We start from the raw sequence: 14201 nt of genomic DNA, 5'->3' as shown, positions 1-14201 counted from the left end.
CTTTGTGGACCATGTAAATCTGTCATACCCACTCAGCTCTGTGGTTGTAACTCAAAATCAGCCATAGACAATGTGTAACCAATGGGTATGGCTGTGTTTCAGTAAAACTTTGGTCTAGAATATATATTCATTTCTATATTTGAATACTTAACTTTGGCAAGTCAAATGTAAAGTCCAGTAGTGAATTTTGCTCTTGGTACTGGATCTCTGAAGAACTGAAGAAGTAGGAAGATGCTGCATTCTTATAAAGGTTATTTAAAAGAAATACTCATAAATTTTTTATGGGACAATCTTAGATATAGTATAAAATTTTTATTTCATAATCATTCTGTGTATATTCTGTTCAGTACTATGCAGAAAGACATTTTGACATCTGTTAATCTCTAAACATTTTAAAGTTAGCTTGCCATACTTTAAAGAAACTGGTTAGCTGCAGTTTACATTCCATTGTAAGCAGGTCCTCCTCCACCTTCAGGTACCACCCAGTTAATATTCTGACTTGGATCTTTAATATCACATGTTTTACAATGCACACAGTTCTGAGCATTTATCTGTAACCGAAATCCATCACCTTGTTCCACAGGTACAAATTCATAAACTCCTGAAAAGTAAAAATAAATAATATTGAAGTGCCTAACTTTAAAAATGTTTTAAATTCAAAAGTAGAAATTTAAAGAAAGAGTGGCCACAGAAACCTTAAAGGTTGCTTTCTGAGTGCTGACCCACAGAGAGTGTTATGAAGACCTTGGTGCATTGCTGTTGATGTGAGTAGAAATTACATATACATAATAAAAGGAGGTACAGCGGTATTCGGCTGAGTTGTCTCACTATCAAGGGTACTCGACACTCAGTGTTTGAGTTCCACACAACCTCGAAGTCCTCCCTTATTCACAGTTGTCCTCTCTCCACAGAGGACAAGTTCCAAGATCCCCAGCAGACACCTGAAAGCTCAGGTAGTAGCCAACTTAACGCTGTCATTCAGAACACATTTCTGTTCATGTTATTTCACCCACAAATGTGATGCCTTTTCCATCTTAAGGAAGCACTTGCCACACTCTGGCCATAACGTCTACAGTTCAAGGTCCAACAGTAAAATGCACAAATTTCTTTTTCCTCTTTCACACAAGATACAGTCTTACTGTAGACCTTAGCAACCTCAGCATAGAATTTTTTTCTCTATAGAGAACTTTCTCCTTTTCACTTAAAGGAAGCACTTCATGGCATCTCTGAATTGTCAGCATCACTACTCTTGCGTTGTGGGGACATTTTTAAGTAAGAGTTACTGGACAGAAGCATGATACTGTGACAGTCAATCTGATGATAACTGAGACAGCTACCAAGTGACATAATGAATGTTATGCGTGAATATGCTGGACAAAGGGATAATTCACATCCAGGGTGGGACAAGCCAGAATGGTACACAATTTAAAACTTAACGTGCACAATTTAAGACTCGAGAATTACTTGTTTCTGGAATTTTCTTATTTTCAGACCGTGCGTGCCTGGGGGTAAGAGGAGCCTGATGGTACAGCTAAAAAACCAAATTAGATCCAGTCCTTAGTAACCTCAGGGAGTTTAAAACCCACTGTAATGACAAAAGTCAAAAGACCAAGTCACACTATAGCTTCTTTTGTGAATGTACTAGTTTTCAAGTATCTGAGTACTATTTTGTTCTACCATGTCATTTGAGACCTCGTTCCTACTACTGTAATTTCAGTTGAAAGCTCAGCACTAAAAGAATATTCATGGTGAATTTAAAGTTTCAGAGCATTTCTTGGACTGAATGTAACCATAACGTGTTATTCTAGCACATGCACCCAAATACGTACAGATGAGCTGCCCATACGTACAGAAATGACTTTAAATATGCAAAGAGAGGTATTTCATCTTCAAGAATCTTCATCTTAGTCTGAGGGTACACAAAGTGCTTTTTTTTTTTTTTTTGAGAAATGTCATCTGAACTAGGCTTAACAAAACCAGTAGTTAAAAGTATAAGTTTCCTAAAGGAAGCTGGATGAAGTCATTTACAATTTCTAAGCAACGGAAGGAGATACAGAAATCATTTTTTAAAAGAACGGAATCACATTACTAAAATGTTTTAAGCAAATATTTAGGATTGGATGGAAATTATTACCTGCAGGACAGAATCGCTGCTCGGGCCCATCGTATATCGACAGATTTCTATTTACAGGTATACTGTCATCCCTTAAGGTTAAATGTGCCGGCTGGTCATGTTCATGATTAGTACCACTCAGAGCCACAGATGACAAGAGGTCAAAACTGATCTGTCCGTCGGGTTTTGGATACTCAATAGGTGTACAATCCTTGGCTGGCTTAAGCCGTTCAAAGTCAGAACCTTCAACATTTTGAGGGAAATGCTTAATAAAATATAATTTTGAAGTACTTTTTCTTAAGCCTATTTGTATAAAAACTTCAAAATGTTATTACACCAAAGAAATATGACTAGCCCTCAAGTAATAATATACTGTTCTTAGACACTAAATTTATAATTTCTCCAAGCAAGTTTAAAACATTAAAATGATCACTTTGTTAAATTAATGGATCCCATTCATGAATTTTTAATGATCGTGTTACTCATACTCTCATTTGAATTACCTTTATGTTTCAGAGTCCATGGCTCCATTCCTCTCAATATCCAGTAAAAGATTCCAGTGTAAATCATCCCTCCATATACACCCAGTACTCCGTGGCAAGACGGTCTTATATTTCTAACAGAATAGAGCTCTTTCCATACCCAGGAGTTCTTCAAATTGTCTTCATATTCAGTTACATGGAGTCCTTTTATTAAAAACCATGAAATGTTAGTGTGAAACTGCCTAAATGTGCATAAGATACGCTAAAGTATTTTGCTACTTTGATACCTGATGAGTGAATTTTTTTTTTTGAGACAGTGACAGATGCAATATAAATCTTTTAATGTCAATTGAAATACACGTAACCCAGCAATTTTCTTTTTTCTGCTTTACACAGGAATTTCTTACCTATTGTCTTTGATTGGAGATTTTCACTAGTTAGTTGATTAAAAATAGATTCTGCTGCTAAAATTCCACTTTTCATTGCTGTGTGAGTACCTTTGATCTTGGGAACATTCATAAAACCAGGACTACAACCAATTAGTAAACCACCAGGAAAGGTGAGTTTTGGTATAGACTAAGGAAAGAAAGATTCAGAATGCATTTGTTAGCTCAAATTAAACAAGCACAACAGAATACTCCAAATCAGTCTTAAAGTCTTCTAGAGCTGTAGGGAAAGGTTGAAAAATAAATACATGAAAATGAATTGAGCAAAGGAATAAAACAGAGCAAGGGCAGTTTTATTCTTCCTGCCCTAAGAGTGAGGATTAGGACTATTACTATTTTTCTGTGAGAGTTTTTCTTTTTCCTTCCTCATAACTAATCTACGTGGGACAGACTTAGGACTGAAGCATCAATATGTTTTAAATAGAATGTTTTATTTATACACATCCATGTCATAGTTAAAATATTCTCTAAACCTGAATGCTGTTATCTAAATTGTGATTTGCTTGCAAATCAAAACCACAATGAGATATCATTTCACCCTAGTTAGAATGGCTATTATCAAAAAGACAAAATATTCTGGTGAGGATGTGGGGAAAACTCACACATTGTTGGTGGCAATGTAAATTAGTACAACCATTATGGAAAACAGTATAGAGGTTCCTAAAAAAGCTACAAATAGAACTACCATATGACCCAGCAATCCCACTATTGGGTATATATCCAAAAGAAAGCAAGTCAGTATGTGGAAGAGATATCTGCACTCTCATATTTACTGCAGCACTATTCACAATAACTGCCAAGATACGGAATCAAACTAAATGTCCATCAACAGATGAATAGATCAACAAAACATGGTATACATATATACACAATGGAATACTATTCAGCTGGAAGAACGAATGAAATATTGTCATCTGTGACAACATGGATGAGCCTGGAAGACATGTTAAGTCAGTCAAGCACAGAAAGATAAAACACCCTATGTTCTCACTCATACATGGAAACTTAAAAAGTTGATCTTATGGAAGTGGAGAGTAGAACAGTGGCTACTAGAGGATGGGAAGGGTAGAAAGGGATGCGGGGGGTGGGGGCGGGATACAGAGAGATGGTTAATGGATTCAGAAATACAGCTAGATAGGAGGAATAAGTTCTGTTCTATAGTACTAGAGTGACCATAATAAAGAATAATTTATTATTTTTTTCAAACAGCTAGAAGAAAAGATTTTAAATATTACCAACACAAAGAAATGATAAAGGTTTGAGGTGATGGATATACTATGATTTGATCATTAAACATTATACACATGTATGGAAATATCACATTGTACCCTCTCTTCCCCCAAAATTAAGTGGACCTGAAAATTTCAAAGGGCATATAAAAAAACTGATTTGCTTTTACATGCATTCGGGGTAATACAAGACTTACAAAGGATACTATACACCCTCTTTGTTTTACTTCGACAGCTAGGGATATAAACCCATGCTCTAATCATGGCACCACTGCAACTAGCTACCACCCTAAACAATAGATTCTGATTAAGGACAAGCTGAATTTCCAAAATTAAATAAAGACAATTCTTTGGACCTTAGTATACATTTCTGATAAAAAAAAAATGTAATAAAGAGTGGGATATTTTTCAGTTTAGACAATAAATGTCTATATGTACCCCGCAATACAGCAACTGAACTATAGATGGTTTGCATGAGAAAATGTACTCTTATAGTTTGAAGAGAGCCAAGCAGTGCTGTTCTTTCCACATTCTGTATTTTTTTCTTCTATGAGGACTTCTTAAAGTAAGCCATGGGGTCTTTGTCGGGAAAATGGTGAGTGGTACATTTGGCTGATGGTATTAAGAGGGACTCAGAGGTGGGGGTTAACAAAACTATTGACCAACTGCAAAAGAGACATGGTGAGCACTCTGTCGCCACAACTCTCATCAATGATACAATTCTGTGAGGGAATGGTGGTGAAAAGCAAAACTAGGCGGCAGAAGGAATGCTGGTAAGAGAGAAGGATCAGGGCCCAGGTCCTTTCACAGTATATGTGGGGAATGAATTTATGACTGTGGTTCTCAGACCAAACTCAGTATTAGGACCACTTAGAGCATTAAATCAGGACCACAGAGCAGACAATGAGGAGGAGGTGCTATCTGGAGTGCTACTAGCTGAAAACAGATAAAGATTAGGGACTTAGATGATGACAATGCTTTTCTCAAGGCTGTGGCTTTGTTGACACCAAGTTTGATTCAAGAACCAGAAGAATGTGAAATTTAATAAAAGCATATAAACTATGAGTTCAAGTTCTTCCAAAATAGGTGTTTAAATCCTAAGAACAAAAATATTATGCCCAAGGAAAATGCATGTTTTTTTTTTTTTTTTGAGACGGAGTCTCGCTCTGTCGCCCAGGCTGGAGTGCAGTGGCCGGATCTCAGCTCACTGCAAGCTCCGCCTCCTGGGTTTACGCCATTCTCCCGCCTCAGCCTCCCGAGTAGCTGGGACTACAGGGGCCTGCCACCTCGCCCGGCTAGTTTTTTTTTTTTTTGTATTTTTAGTAGAGATGGGGTTTCACCGTGTTAGCCAGGATGGTCTCGATCTCCTGACCTCGTGATCCGCCCGTCTCGGCCTCCCAAAGTGCTGGGATTACAGGCTTGAGCCACCGCACCCGGCCGGAAAACGTATGTTTTTAAGTTCTAGGAGGATCCTACCTTGGGTGGGCTGGGTTACTGGCAGCTACGCACCTTGTTTGGGACATTCATTAAACTAGGGCTACAAGTAATTAGAAACCCACTAGGGGAAGATGAGTTTTGGTATAGTCAGCTGGAGAAGGAGAAAAAAGCTAGACAGTATTTGTTAGCTCAAAATAAACAAAATTGAATGTTTCGAATTGTTGCCTCCTCTTTTTCTTTACCTAAATGGGAGCTACTCAGACCGCATCCTTTCCCTCCCACTCTCCCTAAGGAAGGGAAAAACAATCATCAATGCCGAATGGCAGCTGAGCAAAGCAACATCGAGAGCGGGCGGCATCACGCTGGGGAGAGAATACTGCACTCTCCTGGTGGTTTCTGGTGCTTGCTACCCCTTCAGAGGAACTTCTCTAGTATTGAACTACAGAAACCATCCCTTATAGTCGTTGTTGCCTCTTAAGGTCTTCAAGACCTTAACTGGAAATAACTTTCTGACTCTCTGGCCAATGAAAGCAGAAAACTCAGGTGAAAAGTGTGTGGGTGTGTGTTGTCGGGGGAGGGAAGAGGCATCTCCTCCTGTCAGTTTGCAAATCATTTGACATGTTTGACATGCTTAAGTACACAAGGTAGATGGTTTTCAATAAATATCTCTGTGTACTATTGAATATATTGAAACCTTTATAAATTACAGAGTAGGGTTAGGGTGACAGTAACTATTATGGACATTATTTTAAAAAGTTTAATAGGCTTGAATACAGTTATGTAATTCAATACATATTTCTACCAAAGGAATTACTACTCTAGAAACAAAAACAATCTCATGAGAAGTAATCTCATGACAGACTTTGGGGATAGCAATATTTTAAAATTCTAGTGATTATGTTTCTAATGTAGCTATGGTTTTGAGTTTATGAAATACTATTACAGTAATAAAGTATTTAGAAACTCACTTTTAAAGATAAGTAAAGGCCGGATGCGGTGGCTCACACCTGTAATCCCAGCACTTTGGGAGGCTGAGGTGGGAGGATCACGAGGTCATGAGATCGAGACCATCCTGGCTAACACGGTGAAACCCCGTCTCTACTAAAAATACAAAAAAATGAGACAGGCATGGTGGTGGGCGCCTGTAGTCCCAGCTACTCAGGAGGCTGAGAAAGGAGAATGGTGTGAACCCAGGAGGCGGAGGTTGCAGTGAGCCAAGATCATCGTGCCACTGCACTCCAGCCTGGGCGATACACCAAGACTCCGCCTCAAAAAAAAAAAGAAGGTAAGTCAATTTTCCCTCCCTAAATTTTCCTATTATCTGTTACTTTTATAATAATTTTTTAAAAAAGAAATCAAATTTCTAAGATAGTCCTAGATTCCTAGAATATTAGAGACAGAGGGATCATCTTTATTTTACAGATGATCTCTTAAGGCCAGAAAAGTTAAGGAACTTGCTCCAAATAATTTGGTACAAGCTTTACAGCAGATTTTTAGATCATCTTACCTGTCTGATAACATTTCTACAACAGTATTAACAGCTTTTATGACAATTAGCTACTAGGTCTTATTTCACTGTTTAATACATAATAAATACATTATATTTGAGAAGATTTTGAATGTATATAAAAATAGGACAATTAAGGTAAAAGCTTAACAGAGGTAATCTAAAAGGCATGAATGTTACTAGGTAGTTGGAATGAATGAATTTTGTTTGCTGAAAACTAAATTTGCCTTTGAGTTTCCTGGCAGTTAAGGAATAAAGAGAAATATTATGGATTACAGTTTTAAATTTATGGTTAAAACAACTAACAAACAAAATGTCCATGAATTTATCTCTAGAGATCAATATATTATTTTTTGTTTTTGTTTTTGTTTTTGAGATGGAGTCTCATTCTGCTGCTCAGGCTGGATGGCACAATCTTGGCTCACTGCAACCTCCACCTCCCAGGCTCAAGTGATTCTCCTGTCTCAGCCTACTGAGTAGCTGGGACCACAGGCGCTCATCACCACGCCTGGCTAATCTTTCTATTTTTTGTAGAGACGGGGTTTCGCCATGTTGCCCAGGCAGCCTGCCCAACTCGGCCTTCCAAAGTGCTGGGATTACAAGCCTGAGCCACTGTGCCCAGCCTAATATATTCTTAAAACTAAATTCATGGCGTAATTTTGAAGTACTGTGTGACACAGTTTATTTGTAAACGCTACATACTTTACTTATTTCGATATTGTTTTTATTCTTTATCTAAATTTGTTACATTATATGTTCAATTCTGAATTTACAATACAGAAATAAGGAAAATAAAAGTTGGAAGAGTTACCTGAAAGCCACCTTCATTGAGAGCTCTGGCTCCGTATGCAATCCTCTTTCCACCTTCCAAGGTTGGCCGAACGCTAGGATGGTGTTTCCACCTCTGGAATTCTCTAAATGGACTCAGGTATGGATTCTGATAGTCTAGACCAACCTTAAAAATTTACATTTATATTAAATTAGGCATTTTTATTTCAAATAAATCAAGTGAAAATGTGAGCAATGTTTATCAGAACATATGTATGTTAAATTTCTTGTACTCAAAAGTATTTGGAGCACTATGTGCAGTAATGCAAATGTAAATTAAAAATTGTATAAAATCTGTTTGGAAAAGAAATGGTAAAGAAAAGGATAGCATGTGTTTTTTATCATCAAAATTATGAAAATTTAGAACATATTAACAAATTCTTGTGCTCTGGAACTCAAAGTCCAAATTAGAAAAACAGAATCTATCATGAGATTAGAAAATAAAAATGAACAACAACAAAAAAAACAAATTAGAACAGTATCTGTAGGTAAGCATCTCAGATTATGTTTCTATGAAAGCGGCTGTAATGATTTATTATACATTAATACCAACTTGAAATAAACTAATAATCTATACTACAGTACAACTGAGGCAAAAATAAAGAAAAAGGATGTAAACTACACTTAGAGAAAAAGAGGAAAATAACTATAGAAGGTTACATTTTATAATGCTTTACCAAAGTGTTAAAATTAACCACATCTTTTTCCTTTGATACAATTAAGTCATGGGCATAAATATCCAAAGGTGATGGGATGAACATTTGACTGGGGGGTCAAAAAACACCAATAACATATAAATATAACAGTGTATCATATGGAGGTCTAATCATGACACTAAACTATAAAGCTGCCACCAGTTGCAAGGTACAGAAACTAATTTTTCCATTCTTGGTAATGTTCAATATGTAATTTACTGCAAAGATGTGCAGGAGGCCAAAAAAGGAGAAACTGCTTGTATTTTTAAAAAGTTTTAAGTTCAAACTTAGTGCTAATTTCATTTTCAGTGGTAGCATGCCACAGTGGAAATGGAATTTGAGGTCAGACAAGGTCAGGCATTTCTGCCTCTTATTTAATGGGTGTATATGGGTAAGTTGTTTAACTTATTTGGACTTCAGTTTTCTCATCTGTAAAATAAAGATATACCTATTTCAGCGTTATTATGAAACTTATGTAGAAATCTCAGAAAAGCATCCAGCATAGTGCCTGGAGTGTAGCAGCTACTATTACTATTGCTACGTGTGTTTAGTAGACTTAATGACACAGCAGCCAGAAGCACTTTACATATTGATAAAATTAGAAAGTATGCTTTAAATGATAAGCATTTTACAGTCTTCAGATTCAAAACCCTTATTTTATAACACCGATGGTAATATAACTCTAGCAGTAGAATTTTCCATAATGGGAATATAACTTACCACAAGACCAAGAGCTACTAGGGGTTCACCTTCATTCAAATGATAGAGGAAAGATCCTCCATAGGTATGTCTGTCCAAGGGCCAACCAACTGTGTGATCTACTCTCCCAGGTTTCCAGTTCTTTTCATCAATAACCCATAACTAAAAACAAACAAAAAAATAAGTCCTGTAGTATTTTAAAAATGTTTTTATGTCACCACAATGCATAAAACTTGCCAGGTTTAATGTCTTATTTATGAAAATTACAAGTGAAAAACTAATATAAGTATACAACAAAATTACTTCAAATATCAAAGAAGGCTGGGCACGGTGGCTCATGCCTGTAATCCTAGCGCCATGGGAGGCTGAGGTAGGCAGATCACTTGAGGTCAGGAGTTCGAGACCATCCTGGCCAACATGGTAAAACCCCGTCTCTACTAAAAATACAAAAATTAGCTGGGCATAGTGGCAGATGCCTTGTAATCCCAGCTGCTCCGGAGGCTGAGGCATGAGAACTGCTTGAACCCGGGAGGCAGAGGTTGCTGTGAGTCGAGATCATGCCACTGCATTCCAGCCTGGCTGATAGACCATGACTCACTCTCAAAAAAAATAAATAAAAAAATATAAAAAAAATACAGGTGGATCACCTTGAATATCAAACAAAATTATATCAAACTGCAGCATGAGTTCCAGAGTAAAGAAACGGGTCAGAAAACTTAACTCTTTAAAGACATTAAATAGATTCTCAAATTGGTAAAGACTTTTATACAATTATAGGAAATCAGGAAATCCTACTGAAAGGCTGAGGGGAAGTTCTGCGGTACTGGTAGTGTTCTCTGTCTTCATCTGGGTGACAGCCACAAGGGTATGTTCACCATGTAAAAATTAATGTACACTTAAGGTCTCTGTAATAGACATGTATTCTCCAACAAAGTAATTTATTCCCTCTGCCCTGCCCTCCACAATTGAAATAAATTGTTCACCCTCTTTTCAGACTGGTAAATTTTAAATTTTGAACAATTTCTATCTGAAATATTATCTAAAAATTAGATAATATTGTGTGCAATCAGACATTATGTGCAATCTATCAAAACAAACCCTTATTCAGAATATAACGAATCTAGTTTTATATAGACTTTGAACCTTTCTGAGATTTAACCTAAAATAAATTTTTTGTTGTTAATTACTGTATTTTTAATTTTTTTAGAGATGGGATCTCACTCTGTCACCCAGGTTAGGGTGCAGTGGTATGATCACAGGTCACTGCAGTCTTGATCTCTTGAAGTGAAGTGGTTCTCCTGCCCCAGCCTCCAGAGTAGCTGAGACTACAGATGTGCACCACCACACCTGGCTAATTTGTAAATTTTTAGTAGAGATGAGGTATCACTACGTTGCCCAGGCAGGTCTTGAACTCCTGGACCCAAGCAAATATCTTCCCTTGGCCTCTCAAAATGCTTGGGTTATGGGTGTGGGCCACCATTGCTAGCTCCACAACAATATTTAAGCAAAAGAGTTATAATGAAAATTTTACATTTACATTCTAATAAGCCTAGGATTTGGGAAAACAAGACTAGATAATGGATAAATTGAGAAAATGTACAATACATAACCTAATTAAATTTTAGGCTGCAGATTAATATACTATGGCTGAGTGTGTATTTCATAAACAAAATTATCTTCACATTACCATTTTGAAAAAATAATGCTTTGTAGGATGTGGTCATCCTACAAACAGCATATGGATAACAAGAGCAATCCTAACAGGGCAGATGGCATTACAATGAAAAAAAAAAAAATTCAAATATTCACAAGTTCAAGATTCATTTCAAGCGACACCTGATACAACAATTCCAACATGTAAAACTAACTTAACCAATAATAAAATTTGATCAGTAGTTATCTTCTAGCCCCTTGAAAAATATCCCAAGTTTTAGTCATAATGAACATTTCAAGACAATGAAAAAATATAACTAAAGTTAAGTCAATATTATAAACTACCTGATAATACCAATAAATTTAAATTCCATCTTTCAAAATTAAAATTACAGAAACAAACCCGGATACCTCCTTCAGTCCAATCCCATAGGTCTGAGGTTCACAATTGGCTCTCAAATCAAACTTCTTATATAGTTGCTTGGCTAGATGTCCATGGCAACCTTCTGCAAAAATTGTGACTTTAGCATGTAGTTCTAGCCCTCTCTCAAATGTTGCCTGAAAAGCAAAAACGTGTTAAATGGCAACATCTGACAATTTAAAATATATTCACATTTTGGTCAGATTTAAATTGAACTATGATTCAGGTGTAGAAGAGACAGTGCAAATGTATAATATTATAAAGAATCACATAGTAAATATATAGAATAATATAATCTTACTCTTCTCACTTAAAATACCTCATGGAAATCTTTTCAAGTGACTGTGGAGCTCAAATCTTTCTGTTTAATGGCTAGGTAGGAGTTCAGGTAGAGAGACAGGATAGATTATCCAGCTCCTCTGCCAATGGATAATAACCATTCGCTCTTTCCAGTTTATGTATGAACAAAAACAATGTTATAAGATAGAAACACTCTTGAATATATATTGAATATGGAGCTGATCCTTGAACGAGATGGGTTTGAATTGTGTGGGTTCGCATATACAAGAATTTATTTTTAACCAAATAAGGATTGAAAATACAATATTCACAGGATGTGAGACCTGAGTATATAGAAGATTGATTTTTCATGTATGCGAGTTCTGCAGGGCTAACTTTGGGACTTGAGTATGCATGAATTTTGGCACACTTGGGGGTCCTAGAGCCAATCTACCGTACACACTAAGGGACACCTATATACACGTACAATATTGGTGCTTTTATTCCTATAAGATAGATTCCCAGGAGTGGCCCTCTTAGATCAAAGGGTACATCTACTTTTTAAAATTGATATTATCATATTACTTTTCAAAAAGCCTGAAGCAATGAATATATTTCCATCAGTAGTATATAAGACCCTTTCCCTATAGTACAGTTAGTGACAGATATAACTGTTCCTTTACATTTTTGCTACTGTATCAGGTGTCATGATAACTCACTACTGTTTTATTTTATTTTTAATTTTTTAATTTTTTTTTTTGAGACAGAGTTGTGCTCTTGTTGCCCACGCTGGAGTGCAATGGCACAATCTTGGCTCACTGTAACCTCCACCTCCAGGGTTCAAGCGATGCTCCTGCCTCAGTCTCCCGAGTAGCTGGGATTACAGGCGCCCACCACCAAGCCCAGCTAAGTTTTTGTATTTTTAGTAGAGATGGGGTTTCATCATGTTGGCCAGGCTGGTCTCGAACTCCTGACCTCACATGATCCACCCACATCGGCCTCCCAAAGTACTGGGATTACAGGCGTGAGCCACGGTGCCTGGCCCTCAATACTATTTTAATTTGCATTTCCCTGATTACTATTTTGAGCATCTTTTCTTTTTGATTCAAGAAATAGTGAATGAATACCTACAATGTGCCAGGTTCTGTGCTAGGCATTGGGAATACATGGATGAATTAAAAAAAGATATGTTCCTTTTCTTTGGACTAGCCATAGAGACAGACATTAAATAAATACATGAGTATATAATTACAAATTGTTTAAGTGCTATGAAAGAGAGCAGAGGGTATTGCAAAGGAGAATAACAGAAGCCAGCTATTCTAGATTGAGTGAACAGGAAAGTCTTCTTAGAAGAAATGACATTTAACCTCTGGACTCTGAAAAAAACATATTTAAGTATCTTTCCTTATGATTAGTGGTCATTGAGTTCTTCTATGAATTGTTAATATTTAGATTCTACCCATTTTTCCAATGTGTTGTCTTTTTTCTTGTCGATGTTTAAGTACTCCTTGATATTACAGAGAGTCAAACATTTACAGACTTTATAGTATATTTTGGTATACAGAAGTGTTTAGCTTTTATATATTAACTTAAAAAAGGTTTGTCTTTCTTTTTTTTACAGGTTTTTAGTATTTTGTTGCTGTAGGGTGGCTTACCCTACCCCTAGATTGTTAACTGTCATCTCTTAGATTTCTTTTTGATTTGTATTGTTTTAAATCTTTAAATCACGAGAAAGAAACAACCAGCAAACCGGGGTCCAACTCTATTTGCTTCCAGATGGATATAGAGTTTCCCCAGCACCACTTATAAAACAATTCAATCTGTATGAACTAAAATATTAATTAACATATTTCTGTTTCTTCTTAGAGGTAACATGCCCTTTAGTGTTCAAGGGACAGGCCATGGAGCCACACAGCCTGTATTTAAATCCCAGCCCCAATACTTAGTAGGTGTCTGACCCCAGCCAAGTTACTTAACCTCTGTAACTTAAAAATGTGCAAATCAGAATTCTTATAATAAAATGCATATTGGAGATAGGAACCAAGAGAAGGCTGTAAGAAGAGCCAAGTCAAAAAAGTGTTTCAAGAAGGAAAACATAATCAAACTGTGTCAAGTGCTATCCACTAGAAGGTCAAGTAAGGGAAAACAGAGGCCTGTCCACCAGATTGGCAAAATGGAGGTATTTGTGACTCTAACAAGAACCGTTTCAGTGAAATGGCAGGGAGAAAGCCTAACTACAGTGGGTTAATAGAGAATGGAACAACACATTAAACAGAATCTTTGATTTTCCCCACTCTAACCTTGTGGTAATACTAAACTTAGATTTTGGGGCTCAAATTACTAAGACTCCATTGTACTCTTCTATGCTATTATATCTGCATAAATGCAACATACAAAATATAAACGTTTTTA

The 14201-nt window shown here is 36.6% G+C and overlaps 1 protein-coding gene and 1 non-coding gene across 2 annotated transcripts in view; both read right to left on the bottom strand.

Annotated features, from left to right (window-relative positions):
• Positions 1-278: 278 nt before the first annotated feature.
• The window catches only part of ETFDH (electron transfer flavoprotein dehydrogenase), a 36079-nt gene continuing 22156 nt past the window's right edge, over positions 279-14201 (bottom strand). The window contains exons 7-13 of the mRNA XM_010383193.2: positions 11501-11647; positions 9458-9598; positions 8026-8169; positions 3003-3171; positions 2617-2799; positions 2135-2356; positions 279-601 (exon numbers count right to left, since the gene is read on the bottom strand). Coding sequence (XP_010381495.1) covers positions 438-601; positions 2135-2356; positions 2617-2799; positions 3003-3171; positions 8026-8169; positions 9458-9598; positions 11501-11647 — 1170 coding nt within the window. The 3' untranslated portion in view covers positions 279-437. The remainder of the gene's footprint in view (positions 602-2134; positions 2357-2616; positions 2800-3002; positions 3172-8025; positions 8170-9457; positions 9599-11500; positions 11648-14201) is intronic.
• LOC115896312 lies at positions 5960-6177 on the bottom strand. Its single transcript, XR_004056199.1, has one exon. It is a non-coding gene; the product is annotated as a small nucleolar RNA U3 (small nucleolar RNA).

Source organism: Rhinopithecus roxellana, chromosome 2, assembly GCF_007565055.1.
Source record: "Rhinopithecus roxellana isolate Shanxi Qingling chromosome 2, ASM756505v1, whole genome shotgun sequence".
NCBI classification, from domain to species: Eukaryota; Metazoa; Chordata; class Mammalia; order Primates; family Cercopithecidae; genus Rhinopithecus; species Rhinopithecus roxellana.
Note: the sequence above shows the minus strand (reverse complement) of the source record. Positions and strands in the feature narration are given on the sequence as shown.